The sequence below is a fragment of the Chelonia mydas genome, chromosome 14 (genome assembly GCF_015237465.2).
Source record: "Chelonia mydas isolate rCheMyd1 chromosome 14, rCheMyd1.pri.v2, whole genome shotgun sequence".
Lineage (NCBI taxonomy): Eukaryota > Metazoa > Chordata > Testudines > Cheloniidae > Chelonia > Chelonia mydas.
Window position 1 is genome coordinate 15,732,014 of NC_051254.2, and position 20,083 is coordinate 15,752,096.

Genomic DNA, 20,083 nt, shown 5'->3' on the forward strand with positions numbered 1-20,083 from the left:
AGGCTCTTCCTAATTATAGTCATCAGTCCTGCTTTGGGCAGCACAAGCCATAGCCAATTTGTTCTCAGCCTTAACTCTATGTTCACGAAGATTTTGCCTGGGAATTTCCTTAGTTTTCTTATAATTTTTTCATGCTCATTGTTAATATTATTATTTATATTATCATAGCGACTAGGATCATATAACTGAAGAAGGGTGGAGGGACTTTGCTTGTAACTTACAAGTTAAGGGCAAGGAGTTATTGAATCAGGAAAAAGGCAGAAAAGAAAACAAAATTGGTTTGAATTTTTGGTGGCTTCTGGATCATTGACCCAGGCTTCCTGGAGTAAATCACTGTAGCCTTTACACAGTTACAATGGCAGCCTGCATAATGTCCATTGCAGCTGAAATGAAAGGCAGCATGGTCTGGACTCCAAATTGACCTGGAAGCTAGGAAATCCTATGTTCTTATCCCAGCTCTATTTCTGTAGGCAAAAATAGTCACACTTGGGTTCCTAAAGTTAGGCCCTTAAGAATGGCCCAGTTTTTCAGAGGTGCTGAGCACTAGCGACCTCCCAGTGAAGCCAGTGGGAGCTGCAGGAGCTCTACACCTCTGAAAAGCAGCCCACTGGCATGTCTTTACCTGGTAACAGTAACGGGGTCCACCTCGTCGTCCTGTCTCAGGGAGCCCGAGGCCCCAGCCCTTTTCTCCTGGACCTTCCCCTGCACCTGGGATTTTTTTCGAGACAAGGCATTATTCAGCCAGCTATCATCCTCCTCCTCAAGTGGTCTGGGTTTAGCTGATGCTTCCTCTGCAGCTGGCTTTGTCCCAGGAAGGAGCTGGCTGGCTGGGCTGGGCTGCTTGGTGGCTGAGGAGCTGGAGGGCTTGTTCAAAGGGGCTGCCGCGGGACTACCTTTGGCGGCATCCTTGGTTAGAGATGGAGGGTCCAAATCGATAAAGTCCTCATCTTTCAAGCCCAGCCAGTCAGCACCAGTCTTACTGCCTCGCATGGGGCTCGTGATGGCTGGAGTGGTTGGTTTGGACCTTTGGTCCATTTTCAGTTCATTGATATTCTCTGCTGAAAACCTGCAACGGGAGAGAGAGATGAACACACAAAGCTGAGTGCGCTAGGACTTCGGCAGTTCCCTGCTGGGAGGCAACATGGCCCAGTGGTTAGTGTGGCAGACACAGGCAGGCATCAGATATAAAACACATACCTGACAGATTGTCGTCTTGACCGCCGGCCCTCGGGTGTGGAGGCCAGGGTGGGCTGGTAGGCTCCGAAGGTGAAATCCTCATTGTCCCAAACGTTTTCCTTATCTGTTTAGACAAGTGGAGACTAAAGTCAGTCCCCTGTAGGCAAGCAGGCTGCATCAGCACACACTCACATGCTCTCGCTTTTGTCTGTTGTATGGGAGTTTCATTGTAATTCGCTTAGGCCCTGCCTAAACTACAAAAGTTGGCTTGTCTAGCTATATTGGTCTTGCTATGCTGGCAAACCCCCACAGAACGTACCCCATGCCCACACCCTGCTGTAACTATCTTTGTACAAGGTACGTCTTGTAAGGTGTCATTTGAAGACTCATAATTTGCTGGTCAATATTGTCTTGATAAAATATGTGTGGCAACATTGTATGTGAAGTTATCAGATTTCCCTGTAAGCCGTTATTAACGCATGTTCCAAACTGAGGTTAGCAAACCGGTCTATCTCAAACAAAGGAATGTGTGCTCTGCTTCATTTGTCTTTAAGCAGTAAACAGAGTCATCAAGCAGGAAGAGAGACAAAGGGAGTTCAAACAGGTGGGGAAAACCAGCAGGAAACATCCTTACATGTAGACACTCTGTCTCCTGAATCTCAGCAGGAAATGTTTTCCAAGAGAGGGACTGACACTATAAAAAGGAGGAATAAGCGCCCCGAGGTACCCTCTCCTCTCTGCTCATTGATTCACCGCACAAGAAGAGACAAAGGAAGCAGCCATTAAACTGAAGAAGGGGTCCAGGCCTAAGAAGTTTGGCCAATAAGACTTGAGCGCATGTGGCAAGAAAAACTTTGCTTCGAATTTAACATAGGTTGCTTGGTTAGGCACTGGTTGCATTTTAACTTTACTTTTCATGTAACCATTTCTGGCTTCTACGCCTCATTGCTTTATTCACTGAAAATCTCTCTCTTTGTAGTTAATGCCTTTGTTTTACTGTTTTATCTAACTGGGAGTGAGTTGGGGTCATCCTGTACTACACCCAGAGCTGGTATGAGCCCAGGCGTGGCTGTTTGGCTGCAGTTACTCACAGGCTGACGTAGCTGGGAGTAATTTACATGCTGGAGGCTGTTTGGGAGCACTCCAGACTGGAGGTGACAGCAGCAAAGCAATGTGAAGGGCACGCCAGGTAAGAGAGCAGGGGCGACACAGCTATTCATTAGTCTAGATTATACCCTGGGTATGTCACACCCTCCCAGTGTGAATGCAGACCGACAGTCATGAAAGTGTTTTTGCTGGTATAGCTTATACTAGTTCCCTGAGCAAAATACCCTATGCCCGCAAAAGCACTTTTATGCTGGTATAACTGTCTATGCTAGCGCTTTTACCAGTATAGCAACATAGCAAAAAATTGCCACCCTCCACAGTGTTGCTAAATCGGCAAGCTTCTGGCTTTACTCACCAGGTTGCTGTTGGTATTTTGTATCCAGTTTGAACTCCTTGCGTTCTCCTGTGGTCGGTTGCTCCAGAAGCTTGGCTGCGGTCCCACTTCCCAACAACTCCTCCAGCTTGGAGCGGGCAGGGCGGGGCTCTTCCCTGCCAGAGGGCAAAAAGAATTACAAGCGTCTAGGCGGGGGTGGAAATCATTGAAGCACTGTCTGTTTCCCTCTGCGGGCAAACGAGGCTGCATTCAAGAGCTGACGTGGGAGCGGCTGGCATGACCTTCTAGCACGTCTCTCACAGTCTGAGCTGCTTCTGGTTCTTCTTTTTTTTAAATACACCTATATATATACACCTATGAAATTAAACTTCTAGCCCTTACAGTTGCAAGGAAATATTTCCAACCCTGACCCATTGCAGGACAGCCTGAATGAGTCTGCAGCCAGCTAGCCTGAAACAATAGCTCTGAAGGGTGAGATTTGCTCCTGTTCATCTCAACAGGGTGTTACTTAGACTGGAAGTTCTTTGGGGTAGGGACCGTCCTTTTGTGCTGTTTTTGTACAGCGCCTGGCACAATGGGGCCCCCATGAGTGCGGTTGCTAGGTGCAACTGCAATACAAATAATTAAAAATCACAACAGTTTAAATGGGACCAAAGTTAACTATTTCATCACTGACCATTTTAGTAGACAAGCCCACGGTAGAGCTGGATACGTGATCAGAACTTCAGTACCTTCCCCCTTTGTCCACGGCTTCCGTCCTGTCTGCACTTCAAGCGCTACTACGGCACAGCAACTACACCTCTGCAGCGCAGACGCTGCCCGCACTGAGGGAAGGGGCTTTCTGTCAGTGTAGCTAATCCACCTCTCTGAGAGGTGGTCGCTAGGTCTTTTGCCGATCTAGCCGTGCCTCCAGTAGGGGTTAGGTCAACCTAACTACGGTGCTCAGCGGGAGAAATTTTTCGTAGCCCTGAGGGACATCGCTAGGCCGATCTAATTTTTAAGTGCAGACCCGGCCTTTGAGACCACTGCAGGGATACAGAATAGTCATCGCAGTGAGTCCGCTCAGGTGATTCATGCCTTTCATGCCCACATAGATCTGGGGTAACAAAGTACTTGTAATGTTCTTCTGCACTTTTTCAATCCAAGGCCCTTAATGATTGAAACCCAGTGTGACTATCTCATGAGTCACTCTGTATTCCCTAGCAACTCCTTACTCTTCTCCTTTCCTCTCCTGCTTCAGCTCTCCCCTCGGACCCTCGCCAAACCCCAGCGCGTCCATCAGGTCATCCCCATCATCTTCAAATGTCAGCTCCTCCCTCCTCCGCACGGGAGCAACAGCATGGCCAGGAGCTGAGGAGAGAGACGTCCCTGTTAAACGGAAGGAAGATCTTTCTTAGCAGAGACCACTGGGTCTACAGCGCTAGTTTAAATGACACATAACGCTCGACCCAGGGTTGGGATCTTTGACACAGTCCCCCGTAAATGGTTCTTTTGAAGCCAAAGAACAAATCACTAGGAAGTGACAAAGCATTAGTGCGCTGCTTTGCGGCACGCTCTCTCGCTCTTTTGTAAAATGCATCTTTTGATGAATTTGGTGACCATTAACAAGGAGACGTTATTTAGCACTTGTTAGCACTGGGGATGTTGCAGGCTCTCAATCCTGCTTTGTAGGATTCCTGCTATCTCAGTCTGCCCCCAGCTCTACCAATGTATCTCAGACCTACAGCAGCCCCGGCTACTCCAGACTTTGCTTTTGCACTCCCACCTCAGTCCTGAATTGCAGCACTTCCCGCTATACTAGTCCTGGATGTTCCCCTCTTTCCCAGCCGCTCTACCACCAGAACCCAGCTTGACCTGCAGTGCCCTCACTATCCCAATCCAGGGCCACCCCAGAGATACTAAATATGCCTTGATTAAAAATCCATTAGGGGTGAGACTAAAGCTAGGATTTGAACCCAAGTCCACAGAGGCGAAAGGCGAGTTCATTAATCTACTGTCCCACTTGTCGATAGTGAGAATGTCTAATACCCAGGGAGCCCCAGTAAAATTGACAGGTCAATGATTTAAAAGGTGGGAAAAGCAGGGTGTTCATGCTACTGAAGCAAATTACGGAGCAGCCCAAACTAGTTCTGTGGATAGGGTATAATTCTAGCGTGACTCCATACCTTTGGCTGGTCCAGTATGTCTTTCAGGGCTACTTTTGGTGCCTGTTGGAGGTAACTTCTTAGCACCATCTTCCTCCTCATCCGATAAAAGCCCTGCCAAAGGATCGTCTAAATCTAGCAATCGCCCCATGGGAATAAAAGGAGAAAAAACAATTGGTCTTTGGAAATTGTCTTCTTGGAGCTGGACTATCTGCAAAGAGCTAAATATTGAGACCATCATCTATAACTGAGGATTCTGCATTAGCCAGATCTTGCTCCTGTTGGAGTTACTGGCAAAATTCAGTGGGTCCTTGTGTCAGTATGAGCGCTTGGGAGCAAACTCCTCCTGGAGTTGGAAGTTGAGCTATATTGTCATTGGGAAAGACAGTTTAGCCTATTTTTGCCATAAAGTCTTGGATCTCTCCTATGACCTCAACGTCGGTGCCATGTGAATCGGGACAGTCTCAAAATGCCTATTCCTTGGATGGCAGCTTCCACTAGTGATAAAACACAGCTGTGAATTCAGATTCTGCAAGGAACCCGTTACACTTGAATCTGTCTGGATTTGGGTGACGTCCAGTATCTCAAGAGTTCTATATATGTTCATGATTTTCTACCCTATTGTCTTCCCTTAAGGGATCATTTATGGGGCAATCACCTGAGATCGGGCCCTCTCTTCGCACTTGCCCTGTCCAGGTATGGAAATGCCACGAGAAGGCCAGTTCTCACATTATCTCAGCCCCATAGATAGCCGTCTATTGGCCTGATCCAAAGCCGAGTGAAGTCACTGGGATTCTTTCCACTGATTTCAGTAGGCCCTAGAACAGGGAGCATAGACTCCTGGTTAAAGCATAGGACTGGAAAAGCAGGAGACGTGGATTCTATTTCCAGGTGCTGCGCCTCAGTTTCACCATCTGTAACACCTCACAGGGGTGGGGGGCATTTAAACTATTAATGCTTGTCAAGCACTATACCTCTATAAAACGTTCTATACAAAGATCTCAGTGTGTTACATCGATTATCATTTAAAAAGACATGTGACAATATAATCCTAAATATAGTACTCCCAGGAATCCCATCCAGAGACCAGAGCCCACCCACACACCCCACTATAGGATATTTTTAAGCCAGGTTCCCTATTCTCTTATGTGGTTGTTTTTTAGACTCATCCTCATTGTTTATTGAGTAAAGAGAAATGGGAGGGAAGAAGATGCAGGGCAGAGTAATGAACTGAAGTCAAATTCACACCCCCACAGTCCTTTATCTCTAAGGCATGGTTTTCTCCCGTTACCATGACAAACTGCTGTAGAGTTTTTTCTACCGTATGTTCCTCTCATATACCTTTGGCAGCAAGATTTACGTGAATTTAGTGCTGGAGAGTGGTGTCTAGAGAACATGTATCGGATTCTCACAGTGCCCCATGAGCCCAGTTTGCCTCAGCTCCAACCTGCAGAGGGCACTGTTGGGCACGAGAAGGTACTCGGTGTTCATGGCCCATGTAGTCCTTGGATTCTCTACCAATCCGACAGATGATTTTTGTGCTACGGACACATTAGGAACCGCAGTAGGAGATCATTTCCCACACGTCACCCTCGTGGTACTTTGAGGTGGAGGAGGTTTAAACTGGTGATCTAAAGGAGAAAGATTCTGTCTGTGCCCTGTTACCTGGCGACTCTTCCAGCAAACTTATCCTTAAAGGAGATGAAGATCTACTAGTTTCCCCGTAAATTAAAGGTGAGAGTCAAGCTGTGAGAGCTGAATGCCCACACCTGTACCCGCCCAAATCCTACCTTCAAAGGAAAACTTCTTGTACTGCCGCTGGGGGGTGGCGGGAGTGGAGAGGGGTTTCTTGTCAATTCCAGTGGCAGACTCTCCTGTAAAAAACATCAGATAGGGGGGTTTCAGACAGACAGGCAGAGCCTCTTCACTGTGCATGCTCCACCCTCTCCCCGCATATGGAAATAATCTATTCAGAGTAAATACAGGGTTATTATTTCCAGCTAGGAGCCTATTTTACTCTCTCAGGTTGCTGCAGAGTACATATAACAACACACAATTTCCCCGAGGGATTCAAGGGTTGGAATATCTTTGATGCGGGCTCCTCATGCAAACAGCTCCCCTCTGGTGGTGTTCTGATCCTGATCCTTAGTTGGTAGATGGACCCTTTATAAACCAGTGAGGCCGAAAACTTAGCCACCAACTTGTGCAACGTTCTGCTGTGGGTCTGAACGCTGCAGCTCCATTTTGTCTCTCATTATAATCTGTGCCTCCAACTGTCTTCTACAGTAGGTTCAAGCCACACTGCTCAGAAAGGACCCACGTCAAGTCCACTTTGAACACGATCTGTTTGGGAGCAGCCCCACCCTAAGAGGCTGGATATCACCGTTCATGGAGTTTATTATAAGTGTTTCCAGGCACGGCTAATGCATGCCAGCAGGTCATATGCCACCTATAGTGCCCCAATGTGATCCAGAGCCACATTCATCTTTAACGCAGGTGTACGGTGCCACACAGCCTACAGGTCTCAGTGAGCTGTGCTCCATCTCCCCCGGGCAGCCTGTCTGATTGGATCCAGGCAGAGATCACTGCATACTGGGACCTGAAGTTTCCTGGTGCAGCACCTGTGTCTGAAGAGGACGACAGCTACAGTCTGCTTCGTGGCATGAGAATAAGGTGCAAGCCACAGACTCTGGGCAAGTAGCCTGTGTGGCCCTTGGCTGGGCAAAGTCTGGGTGCCCCTAGGTTTATCACTGCACGTAAGAGAGTAGCAAGGGCTGGTTCTAGGTAGGGAACCGTCACTCTTTTATTATAGTATTGTAGTGCCGAGCAGCCCCAGCCATGGCCCAGGACCCCATTGTGCTAGGCGCTGTACAAACACAAACAAAACTCTATGTTTTTAATGTTCACGAACGCGAGCCACTGAACATATTTTTAGGCCCCGGATCTGGTGTAAAACAGATAAAATCCAGCTTTGGTCATGGGACAGTCCCTGTCCCTGAGGATATTCTAGAATCAAAGATTCAAAGTCCCAGAGGGCAACAGCTTCATTCAAAGCCCTTCCGCAATCGGCCAGGCCGGGTATAAAGGAAGCGCTAGCAGAGGGTTAGCTCATCACACTCACCTTTCTCAACAGTCTTTAGCTTCCCTGCAGTTTTTGCCAGGTCACCTGAGGATTCAAGGTTGTCGGAACCCTTTGCTGTTGTCCTCCCAGCCCCAGAACCAGACTTCTTTATGCCTAGGAGATCAGCTTCCATGTCATCCATCTGGGAATAAAAAGAACATACATGGGAGCAAGAAGAAATGAGCTGATGCCCTGGTGCTCAGGCAGCAGGGCAGGTGGAGACGCCCTGTTTTGACAGGATATTTCTGAACACGTGAATATGAACATTTAAACTAAAACACATGCTGCCTTTCTTATCTGCTGGCCAGGGATGGTGTTCTCAGGGCCCTCCTCTCTGCTCTGGAAGGGTTTATCCACAGGGTGGCCAGTGGACCTTCATCCCCGACCTGGTTCCCAGTCCAGCTCGAATCCAAATCACTCCCCAGAGAAGCAAGGGCAGCAGACCCACCCAGCCTGCATTCTTCACCTGGGGCGGGGGCCCACAGGGAGTGGCAAAGACTGCCACAGAAAGCACATGTCAACGCCAGCAAATGTGCTGGCCTCCCTATTTTCCAATACTCAGCAGTGGGGAGGTTTGTAACTGGATGTGGCTGGGAAATACTTAAGGAGGAAAAATAAATGGAGGCCTGACGCTGCAAGCCTTCTGCACGCACATCAAGTTCATTGCCGGGTCTCAGAAACATGGGTTTCTATGAAGAAAAGCTCTTGGAGGAAGAGGTTACAATTAAACACGGATTCAGAGGCACTGGGATGGAGACCAAGGGCGTGTCTATACAGCAATCAGAGGCGTGACTGCAGCCTAGACAGATATACACAAGCTAGCTTTGACCTAGCTAGCTTGCGTAACCACAGCAGTGAAGTGGGGGAGCAGGTGGCAACAGGGACTGCACAAGCCTGTCCGGGTTCCTGTGGGTGTACTCGAGCCATTAGCTCGCCTTGCCGCAGCTTCACTGCTATCATTATTCGAGCTAGATAGGTCAAAGCTAGCCTTGGTACATCTACGCGTGCTGCAGTCACCTCTCAGACTGCAGCGTAGACGTACCCCAGGAGGGAGAAGTCTGAGGTTAGTTCCAGCATGTCACAGCCATGGTCAGTGCAGTTCGAAGACTAGTAATGTTTTATTCACTTACCTTCAGGGTCTCCAGCAAAGCTTGTGGGTCTACATCTGAGAGGTCGGATCCCTGCATGCAAAGTCAGGAGAGATGAGATCGCACTAACATGCAGTCGGACGCATGTAGCACCAGAGGAGGCTCAAGAAAGCCCAATACACATAAAAGGCATGTTTTTATTTTGCTTAAGTATTTTCACTTGCCTTGGCACACTCTGCATTCATTGTGAAATGCCATCTATTCTATATCTAGTCCAACGTGGAAATGAGCCAGTAAGTAAATCAGACAGGCTGTCCTGTCTGCATTTAAAATAAAGCACCAGGGACTCAGACTGACCAGGTTACAGTGGAGGTAGCGTGTCTACAGCAGTTACACAAGGAGCCTAGGAGTCACGACTTCTGGGTTCTGTTCCTGACTCTACCACGGATTCACTGTGATCCTGGGCAAGTCACTTCAACTCTCTGCACCTCAGCTTTCCTCATGTGTAATAATACACATGCAACTCCCAGGAGCACTATAAGGCATATTTGAGTCCTGTTTGTAAAGTGCTTTGAGATCCTCGCATTATGTCCTCTGAGACCTGGAAATTTTTCAGTTCCTTAGGAGAACATGCATGTTTGGGAAACCCTGGAACCAAGGAACTTTGTTTCCTTGCTGTCATTGGACAGTGATTGGTGGAAGCGACACTACACCAGGAAGACAATCTGGATTCTTGCTTTGCTTATCACCAAATAGTGCTATGTGATACACTGGAATACAATTAATGCCTGTAAGTCACCCACCAGGGCTCAGCACCAACTAGGATGTTTGCTTCTCATTCTCTCACCATCCATGCAAGCATCCGTCCTCATTTTGCAACAACTAGAGGGACGTCCAAATAAGATCTGCAGTCAATGGGACTCCTAGAATTAAAGGAATCCCTACGGGAACTCAGCTGGCTTCAGTGAAATTACAGCAGGGCTGAATTTGGTTGTGTGTTCATTAGGAACCTCATCTCACTCACACACACACTCTCCCCCTTCTCAGCCCCCCCAGGCCTTAGTTCACCTCTGCTTCTGCACCGTCCTCTGCAGCCATCTTGCTGAAGACACCATCCTCCAAAACAGACCTGCAACAGAAGCAGGAGGATTAGGAACTGCCCTGCGACTCGCGGCACACAGTCCCAAGAAAGGAGGTCTGGTGGGAGCTTACTGCAGCAGCCATTTGCGGTCTGAAGGTGGGACATGTCTCACTGACAGGGAGAGAAGACTGGGAGACGTCCCTGCAGGGCGGGAGTTATTCTGACTCTTACAAGAGGAGTTTAGGTGGAGTTATGCTAGGGCTAGGATGGCTATTTCTTCAGACAGAGCTAAACGCTGCCCTCAGCACCACCTGCACAACCTTATTAAATGGGGTCCTATTATTTCAGTAGCCTGGTGCAGGTGTAACGGAGGGAAGAATACACCTGTCAGAGGGATGGAAATTTGAGAGGAATTTGGGCACCAAACTCCTAGTTGTGCCTTGAAAAATCTCCCCCTAAAGCAATAACTGTAAAGTCCAAAAATAAATGACAAGTAGCAAGACATGAAACACAAGACATGGCTGAGGAGCTCGTGGGTGCCGGGACACCAGCGAACAGCAAAGTTTCCCTCTTCAATCTCTTATTTAATAGCGTGATTCAGACGTACTCACTTTTTGCTGGCTTTGGAGACAATTTCCCTGGATCTCCTTCCACTGCCCCCAGAGTGCTGGGAAGGCTTGTTGGATTTAATGGGGATTTCATCTAGAAACAAATCATGGAGAATATGGAACTTGATCCAGACCTTTGCTCCAAAAGCTGCATATCAAGTACCACCTCCACTACTGACCCCTCCCCCTCAATTGATGTCCATGTCAGCTGAGGAGCCAAGGACTGAATGGACTTCATGGAAATTGAACATCCCTTTTACCCAGAGGGGGTCACTAGAGGGCAGGGTTGATGCGGGCGGGGGGGGGGGCGGGGCGCGGAAGAGGCTTCTTTCTCAATGTCAGTGAAAGAGCATTTACCATCATCTCCCAGGAGGTCACTGAGCATGTCCTGGATGGAACCTAGAATGAAACACAGCAAGGCCATCTCATCAGGGGAGCTGGGCAACATGTGGAATAGAAGCAGTTTTTCATACATTCAGAGAGCACTTGGTATAACTGAAAGCCTCCAATCTCAAGGACAAACATTTGGTCATACGTCATCAGCATAAGGTCTGGGGTTCCTCCTGGTCAGCCTAAAGATGATGGGTGAAATGCTGGCCTCATTGAAGTTGATGGCAAAACTTCCACTGACTTCAGCAGGGCCAAGTTTTCAGCCGATATATTCTGAACATAAGAAAGTGTGGCCCAGGTGGGGCTCTCGATAGAGAAGTTTGCCCTCACCTGGCCAAAGTAGGGGATTTCTTTATTTACTAGATTTGCAAGATGCCCCCCATTACTCAGTCGCTGGGCACATGCAGAGATTAAAGTAATCTAATGAGGCTCTCATCCTAAAATATGTGAAGGACCCACAGAGGCTTAGAAAGCCAGAAGTTGTTCTGTACTGTGGCAGCATACAATGGGGAGAGACAGCTTCTGTCATATCAACTGAGGCTGATGGGAGGGAAAGAACAAGTTGAGTGTGATAAAGTTATAGTCTCCACTGGATCTGCATAAGTCCCCATGGGAGGGGAAACATGCCCCTATGTGCAAGGTTGCCTGATTTAAGAGGAAGCTGATTTTCCCTGCTGATTCAGCAATGCCTTAACACAAGCAATACTAACACTTTGCATGTTCATATCTTGGAGACAAGGAACCTGAAGCCAGTAGCCAGGATTCCCCCTTGTACCTGTGGGTGTGTCAGTGACACCTTAGCGTGGGCTTACCTCTACCCCACCTCTTCTCAGACAGCCCAAAGGGTATCGTAGTGAGAAACATATGAGTGCACGTACCTTTTAAACCTTTCTTGGGTTTTGCAGCCTAACAGAAAAAGAAAAGTTCCCTCGTTACAAGAATAAAAGCACTGAAAGTAAGACTTGTCGTCTAACTTGGGCTTTTCATGCAAGACGTTAATTCTCCGCATCACAGAACTGCAGCTCAGATAATTCATGGGCCAGATTCATCCCACATCTGACATGTCACGATCACCACAGTGAACTCTGACTTGTCCATCTAGGAAGTCAGACTCCTCCACACAACCCCAAACAACACTAGAAATCCTCCTCAATCGAGTCTGCACCAGGTAATGAACAAAGATTACTATAGGAGACTGCAACTAGCACAGTTCCTTCTGAGCAGACAGGATTTGCCATCAAAACCTACCAGCACACCTGAGCCAGTGCATGTCACAGAAATGAAATCAAAGTGATTCTGTTCTAGAGGACAGGAGACTGCTATCCAATAGTGTTTACTTTATCCTTACCATCGCATGGCTTCCAACAGTTCTCCCTCACAGGTGATTCAGTTTATACAGCCCTTCAGTCTTCACCTTCACATACTGCAGAATCCTTTAGTACAGCGCTCATATGTACTTGAGCCTCACCTAAGTGAAAGGGAGAGTTAAAATTTCCTCATTCACCTTCATGCTCAACAGGAGCTTTGTGAAATGGAATTCCTTTTGCAATTGAGACATGTCACGTTTTCCACCTCTCTGCTTTCTTAAACTCACTCGCTCATTAGAATAACATGATTTCCTTAGGAAAACCATAAAATGCTTCAAAGACATTAACAAGTTAATTAAGCCTTGAAATACACCTGTGTTGTTGGTAAATGTGATTATCCTTGTTTCATACATGTAAATTTAGGCACTGAGAGAGTGTCAGTGATTTGCCTGTCTGCTTATCTTTCTGGATTGCTTGTCAAACAGCACCCAGATATTAGTGTGGTAAGTAAATCAAGTCAAATGGCAAGCCACGGGCAAGGCTAGGAATATAATCCACATCTTCTGCTGTTCCCAAAACCCCGGAGTATCCTTCCTCTCACATTAAATTAAGCACCTTGCCAGGATTGGGAAGGTCACACTCAATTTGTGTAAAATGGAGCAGATTATAATCACCCTTGATTTGATTTAAAGAGGTATAGCCCACAGAGACTCCAGATCCCAGCATGCAAAGATGCTCTTGATGTGATCGGTCCAGTAATACACTGATGTGGACTGAAAAGACTGCAGGTCCACCATGTGATGCTCCTTGAGCCAAGCAGCCCTTTAACACACAGAATACAGCCTGCAGCAACAGTAACCCCTGAAGTAGGGATGTGGGCTTCAAGTTCCCAAGCGCAACATGCATCTACCGCTTGCATCAGGATGGAGCACCGCATGCTGGGACCTGATATGTCCACATACAGCTTGGCTCAGGGTGGCACCCTGAATGCTGGGCCTTGGTCTTGTCTGTGACCTGTGTCCTCTTTAGTAAACACAGGCCCTGCAGACGGCATTTAGGTCACACTTCATTCGAGTCATTATCGCTGCCATCCCGACTGGAGGCAAGTGCCTCCTACAGGAGTTAAAACCCACTGTCCACTTGCCAGTGGTGAGTAGCAACTTTCCCTAGCGAATGGAGCAATCTGGTTTAGCAGCTTGTGCAAACTTTCAGGAGTGTTTCTAGCCCTGGTAGTTCTGCGCGCCGGATCAGCGATCTCTTCCTGAGTCTGCAGACAGACAGTTCCATTGCCCCGGTTACTGCTCAGGGCCGTCCACCTTCCAGTCGCGTCCATTTCCACCAGGGCTTTTCAGAACCCCCTGGGCAGCAACGAAACTGACGCTGCTGACACGGGTGTCACTCACCCAGCTGCTCCGGGGGAAAGCTCCGAGCAGCAGCAGAGGGAGAGGAGCTATGGGGGGTGGAGAGGGAAGAGCAGCAGGTGGGAGGAGGGGAACAGAGAGAAAAGCGCCTTCCAGCAGCAGGAAGGGCTGGAGGGTTTCCAGGGGCTCAGACACCGACCGACTAGCCAGGGGCTGGTACAGAAGGTGACGCCCCCAAGCAGCTGATCTGATGGCCTCAGAGCGCCCCCAGCCCTGCCCCTGGCTAGCCGGGGGTCTCTCCCCCTGCTTTCACTGCACCCCCACGGCTCTGGCTCTATGGCCCACCCCGGCCCGCCCTGGATAACGCCCGCAGAGCGACAGCGGAGCACCCTGGTTACCATAGCGCCCAGCCTCCAGTCCCACAGAACAGCCCCCCCCGCCCCCCAGGCCCGGCCAGCCCCTGGGACGCGCAGACCGCCCCGGATATGATACATTGTATCCAGGGTCCTGATACACTGTGCCACCCCCCGCGCCCGGAGACAGGCAACAACGCTCCAGCTCTCACCCTCTGGCCGCAGGGATCCTGCCTGGGACCCCGGGAGCCCAGGGGACCCCGGGAGTTGTAGTTCCTTGGCCAGCTCCCTGCCTGGAGAGTCGGCTCTGGAGCAGGAAAGGAACTACATCTCCCAGCATTCTTTTGGGGTCATCAACAGGAAAGGGAGGGGGAGGGAGTGGAGAAGCTGCCCGGGCTGATGAGACCCCCATTGGGGCGGGGGAGAGTGGAGAGCTGCTGCTCAGAGACTGGGGAACTTCTGGCGCCCCAGCCTCCGAAATCATCCTGGCTGCACCTTCTGCATGAATATCTGCTAGCTGAGAGGTGCATAGGAATTGGGGGGCCCTGCTGCAGGGGGTGGGCCTCTCAGGTATTTAAGGCCATGGCCTGGAAGAGAGAAGCACCTAACTGCAGGGTCTGCGGCTGCCTGGGGGGCTCGGGGGGTGGGCAGAAGTGGGAGTGGGTTCGGGTGTGGGAGTGGGCTCTGGGCTGGGGGTGAGGGCTTTGAGGGGCAGGAGGGGGCTCCAGGCTGGGGAGTGGGGCCAATGGATTCAGACTGTGGGAAGGGGCTGCAGGTTGAGGAAGGGGGTTGGGGTGTGGGAGGGGGTATAGGCTGTGGGTGCCTGCTTGAGGGGTTTGAGGTGAAGAAGGGGGCTCCAGGCTAGGGGGTAGAGCAGAGAGATTCGGAGTGTGGGAGGGGGCTGCGGGTTGAGGCAGGGGGTTGAGGTGCGGAAGGGGTAGAGGCTCTGGGCTGGGGGTGCAGGCTCTAGGGTGGGGCTGCGGATGAGGGGTTCAGGGTGTGGGAGGGGGCTCTGGGATGGGGGAGTGGGGTGCAGGGGGGGTGAGGGCTCTGGCTGGGGGTGCAGGCTCTGGGGTGGAGCTGGGGATGAGGGGTTTGGGATGCAGGAGGGGGCTCTGGGTTTAGGGGGGCAGGCTCAGGACTGGGGCAGGGGCTAGGGTTGGAGTGTGAGCTTATCTTGGGTGGCTCCCAGGCAGGGCTAAGGCAGGATCCCTGCCTGTCCTGACACTGCACTGTGCCCCAGAAATGGCCACTAGGTCTGGCTCCTAGATTGGGGGCAGGAGGCTCTGCGCACTGCTCTCACGCTCAGGCACTGCCTCCCCCAGCTCCCATTGACCGCAGTTCCCTGCCAATGGGAGTGCAGAGCCAGTGCTCAGGGTGGGGGCAGCACACGGAGCCCCCCATCTAGGAGCCAGACCTGCTGGCCGCTTTCGGGGTGCAGCGCGGTGCCAGAACAGGTAGGGACTAGCCTGCCTTAGACCCGCGGCACCACCGACCAGACTTTTAATGGCCCAGTCGGCGGTGCTGACCGGAGCCGCCAGGGGCCTTTAAGCTGGGAGCAGACAAAGAAACTGGAGTTAACCTCAAGGAAGAGAGATCAGCAGTGGGAAAGGAATGTCAAGGGGAGCAGGGAAAGAGGAAGCAGGTCAGGCTTGCAGGGGGAGAATAGGACCAGGTGGCTGGGGAGCACATCCAAGGTAGAAGGGAAACAAGCCTGGGGAGTGGTGGTGGTGCCCAGGTAGTGGAATAGTATGTAGCTGGGAGCAGAGTGAGAAAGAAGGCTGCACGCTCCCAGCGGCTAAGTACTCACTGAGACAGGGTTGGGGAAATGGTATTTGCAAGTGGCTTGCTCAAATGGCAGGATAGGCCGAGCTGGTGGACAGATTTCTCAGAACTGATCAGGTATCTACTGGCTGAGGAACTTTATTGAGTTGAGGCCACGACCACACACAGACACTGAATGCATCCGATGAAGTGAGCTGTAGGTCACGAAAGCTTATGCTCAAATAAATTTGTTAGTCTCTAAGGTGCCACAAGTACTCCTTTTCTTTTTGCAGATACAGACTAACATGTCTGCTACTCTGAAACCTCAGATTGAAGAGTTTCAGACATTGGGTTTCTCTTAAGTGCTAGGCTGTAGCTGGTACCTATGTCCACTCTGTGCTCGCACAAGCAAATGGCAGCTGAAAAGGACACTACTCCATGGTGATGCAAGTATTGGTAGAGCCCAAAGCCCGCTTTCTAGACATGCAGGCTTCCCAGATGGAAGATGAGGACACACATTTAAGAACTCTAGGTATACACTAAGCTGGGTGATGGAGTTCATTAATGCAGATGCCCACGAAGGGCTTTGGTGTCTGCTTTAGTCCAGAAGCACCTAGATTAACTCCTGAATAGATGCCCTCCTCTAATCTCCAGTAAGTAGAAAAGGGGAAGCCTACTTAAGAACACAGTGAGCTCACTCAGAAGCAGACGCTAGGGAGAAAGTATATTAATTGAACATAGTCACACTGGTGTCAGATCAATGGTCCACCTAGGCCAGTATCCTGCCTCAGATGGTGGCCAGCATCAGATACTCCTGAGGGAATGAATAGAACATGGCAATTTAAGTGATGCCTTGTTGGCCAGTCCCACTTTCTGACGGTTGGAGCATGGGGCTGCATCCCTGCCCCTCTTGGCTAGTAGTCATTGATGGACCTGCCCTCCATGAACTGATCTAATTCTTTTTTGCACGCCCTTATACTTTTAGCCTTCACAACATCTCCTGGCACTGAGTCCCACTGGTTGACCGTGCATTGTGTGAGGTACTTCCTTTTGTTTTAAACTTGATCTTAATTTCATCTAGTGGCCCTCTGCTCTGTGAAGGGGGCAGATAACTAACCCTTCCCTATTCATTTTCTCCACTCCATGGGTGGTTTTATAGACCTGTGCTGTATTTCCCCACCCCCCTCATCTCTTTTTCAAGCAGAAGAGCCTAGTATTTTTCCATCTCTCCTCAGATGGAAGCTGTTCCATACCCCTAATCATTTTCATTGCCCTTCTCTGCAACTTTCCCCATTTTAACACATCTTTTGTGAGAGGAGGTGACCAGAACTACAAGCAGGATTCAATGGGCGGGCATACCATGGATTTATACAGAGACACCATACTTTCTGTTATTACCTTTGTCCAAATGGTTCCTAACCTTCTGTTATCTGATCAATGTGCAACAGCAGTCACAAAAGCTGTTTTCAGGGAACTATCCAGGACGACTCCAAGATCTCTTTCTTGAGTGGTAACAGCTCATTTAGACCCCATCATTTTGTTTGTACAGTTAGGATTTTTTCCCAATGTGCATTACTTTGCACTTCACAACATTGAATTTTATCTGCCTTTTTGTTGCCCAGTCACCCAGTTTTGTGAAATCTCTATTGTAACTCTTTGCAGTCAATTGTGCCTGTAACTATCTTGAAGTATAAGAGATTACAGGGAAGTGTCTTCTTAAAGTTATCCCATAGAATGCCTCACACAGTGAATAGAACTTGCAAATATAACTGGTGCAGAGGGGTTATGGAAGTGTAGGCAAGGCCTCTATTTGAGTACAGGAGCCAGGAGCCTTTGAAGCAGGGTGGCAGTAAGGCCAGTACTGCCCATCTACGTACCAACAGTTTAGACTGAACCAGTGCTGAGTGGACCAGTTAGACTTGCCTAGCTCGTGAACACTTGGGAACCAATACAAACACTTGTGTAGTAGATATGAGGCTTTACCAACTTGCCAGGTATTTGAAGCAGCCCTACATGAGCCAAAGCTCTCAAGTGTATATTGGTCTTAAGATACAGTCTTTGTACTTACTGCTTTAGCAAATGTAGCAGAGGAACAACTTGAACTGACACACATGGCAGATGGGGGAAATCTTTACCACTAAACCATAGAAAAATTGCAAATGTATGTTTTTTGTGAACAGTGCAACATTTAATTTAAATGTTGCACTGTTTTTACAAGAAACAGTATCCATTTCTTAAACAATCACTCCAACAGAAATTTCATACCAGACAGGTTGAGAGTGATCAAATCTAAGGGGCAAGAAATATAGTTTGCCAAAAGTAGTTCAAGCCACCTATCTCTGCCCCAAACTTGATTGAAACTGCTGGAAGCAGCATTTTAACAAGCATGACAGAGCTCACGTGAACACAGGATTTACCTTCAAACTAGCATTGAACAGAAATTAAGAGATAGCTAATGTCTTTCCTATCTAGTCCAGCTTCTGAGGCAAGTACATAATTGTTCCCTTCACTATGTTTTTCCAGTCATTTAAAATGTCTGGAGAGAGAGTGGTGCAGGTGCTTTCGTTGGATGACTTTCAGTCTTTGCTGAGAAGCATCCCCTAATTAAAATAGCAAAATCTCAGAGATCTTGTGTTCAATGAAACCCAATTCAGTAGCCTATAAATTGCATGATTATGAGCAGCAAATATTTTGACAAGCAATGTAATTATTTGACTTAGCGCTTGTCTACATTTAAAATACTACACTGGCACAGCTGCGTTGCTGTAGTGCTTCGGCATACATGCTACCTTAGCTGATGGAAGGGGTTCTCCCATCAGCCTAGGTTATACACCTCCATGAAAGATGGTAGCTACATTGATGGTAGAATTCTTCCATCGACCCAGTGCTATCTACACAGGGACTGATGTCGGCTTAACAGCTCTGCTCAGGGATGCAGATTTTTCACACCCCTGATCAACAGTTAAACAGATCTAATTTTCCAGTGTAGACCAGGCCCTAGCAGTCACTTGCTTAAGATAAATAGATAGTATTACACTTCAGGAAACAATGAATTAACTTTGTTGTGCAAGAGTGATGAGTTAACATGGTAGAGCACCATGACAAGCTATAAACTGACATGCTTCAGCCATTATCAATACTACAATTTATCATTTCTGCCAAGTGGTAATATTTTGTTTTTAAGAGGATTAACTAGCAATCAATTCAGAAAAGATTGGGTGAATCATTAAAATTGTCATAGCTCATTAGAAATAAACAAAGCAGACGCCATTTGCTAACAATTATGATAGTTTTGCCCTATTTTATTTTTTAAATGAGGTGATATTTGTGTTGGCAATTTTTTTTTAAAAAGGCTTCTGCTCAATGAAGAAGTTTCTAGCTACCTTTACTTTATCATTAGTACCATGCTATATTGTGTTTACTGTTCTAGAGTGCGCTGAGAATCTAAATAGAAGGTCACATTAAAAATTAAGTTAATTGAAAACAAACTTATTTGACAGACTGTTTTGGGAAGTTTAGTAATAAAGTTGGGCTGAAAGATGAAGTCATCTGATTTCTTATACTACTGGTTGATAACAGCAGCTCTAGAACCTGTCCCTACCAAAAAAAGCCCAGTTTGGCTCCAATCTTATCAGTTTAATAGACTATTCTACTTCAATGTGTTAGAAAAATCAATGCAGACACATGCACAAGAGTTAGAAAATGAAAGAATTTGCAACTGTTTTGTTTGAAAATGAGTTTCTGTAGTTTAAGTCTGTACATATATTCTGCTAGTGATGTTCTCTTTATCAATCTTTAACCCTTCCCCTGCTGATTCTCCAATGCTCCTTGTCAACAGTGTTCCACTGAATTAAGTGGAAGGCAAGGGCACACTTATTATATTGAACAGCACAGAAGATACATTTGACCTGGAAGGTTCAGCAGCAAAAAGTTTTGATTTTTTTTTTTTTATTATGTATTTCAGTCCAGGTTTAATACACTGAGCTACCCTTTCTAGTTGAAGAGATTAGTGCAAAAATGCCTTTGTGGAAATGTTGTCCAAAGCTAGACACTTTCACAACAGGGTGCCAAAACCTGAGAGACCCACCTTCTCCCATCTCGGGCCCAGAGGATTACGGTTTATCCTAAAGGGAGCTCTTTAAAGTCAAAGTTGTTGTTCTTCACTTGTTTTGGAAAAAAGATTTCTGTAAAAGGACAAACTTAAGAAACCGTTTTCTGGTTTTAGTGACAGATAAAATTTCACAGAGGA

General features: G+C 48.1%; 1 protein-coding gene across 6 annotated transcripts in view; it reads right to left on the reverse strand.

The window, feature by feature from the left end:
• The window catches only part of LOC102942873 (39S ribosomal protein L38, mitochondrial), a 49,626-nt gene extending 35,207 nt beyond the window's left edge, over positions 1-14,419 (reverse strand). For 3 of the 6 annotated variants that reach the window (XM_043528440.1, XM_037914243.2, XM_037914241.2), the window contains exons 1-14: positions 14,283-14,419; positions 12,398-12,517; positions 11,928-11,955; positions 11,017-11,058; positions 10,663-10,753; positions 10,039-10,099; positions 9,012-9,063; positions 7,883-8,026; positions 6,552-6,635; positions 4,783-4,896; positions 3,832-3,985; positions 2,639-2,772; positions 1,198-1,300; positions 623-1,066 (exon numbers count right to left, since the gene is read on the reverse strand). In XM_043528440.1, the coding sequence (XP_043384375.1) occupies positions 623-1,066; positions 1,198-1,300; positions 2,639-2,772; positions 3,832-3,985; positions 4,783-4,896; positions 6,552-6,635; positions 7,883-8,026; positions 9,012-9,063; positions 10,039-10,099; positions 10,663-10,753; positions 11,017-11,058; positions 11,928-11,955; positions 12,398-12,400 (1,454 nt within the window). In that variant the 5' untranslated portion in view covers positions 12,401-12,517; positions 14,283-14,419. Of the gene's footprint in view, positions 1-622; positions 1,067-1,197; positions 1,301-2,638; positions 2,773-3,831; positions 3,986-4,782; positions 4,897-6,551; positions 6,636-7,882; positions 8,027-9,011; positions 9,064-10,038; positions 10,100-10,662; positions 10,754-11,016; positions 11,059-11,927; positions 11,956-12,397; positions 12,518-14,115; positions 14,136-14,282 lie in introns of those variants that run through there. The other 3 variants (XM_037914242.2, XM_037914240.2, XM_043528442.1) reach the window with 3 other exon arrangements.
• Positions 14,420-20,083: the final 5,664 nt, after the last annotated feature.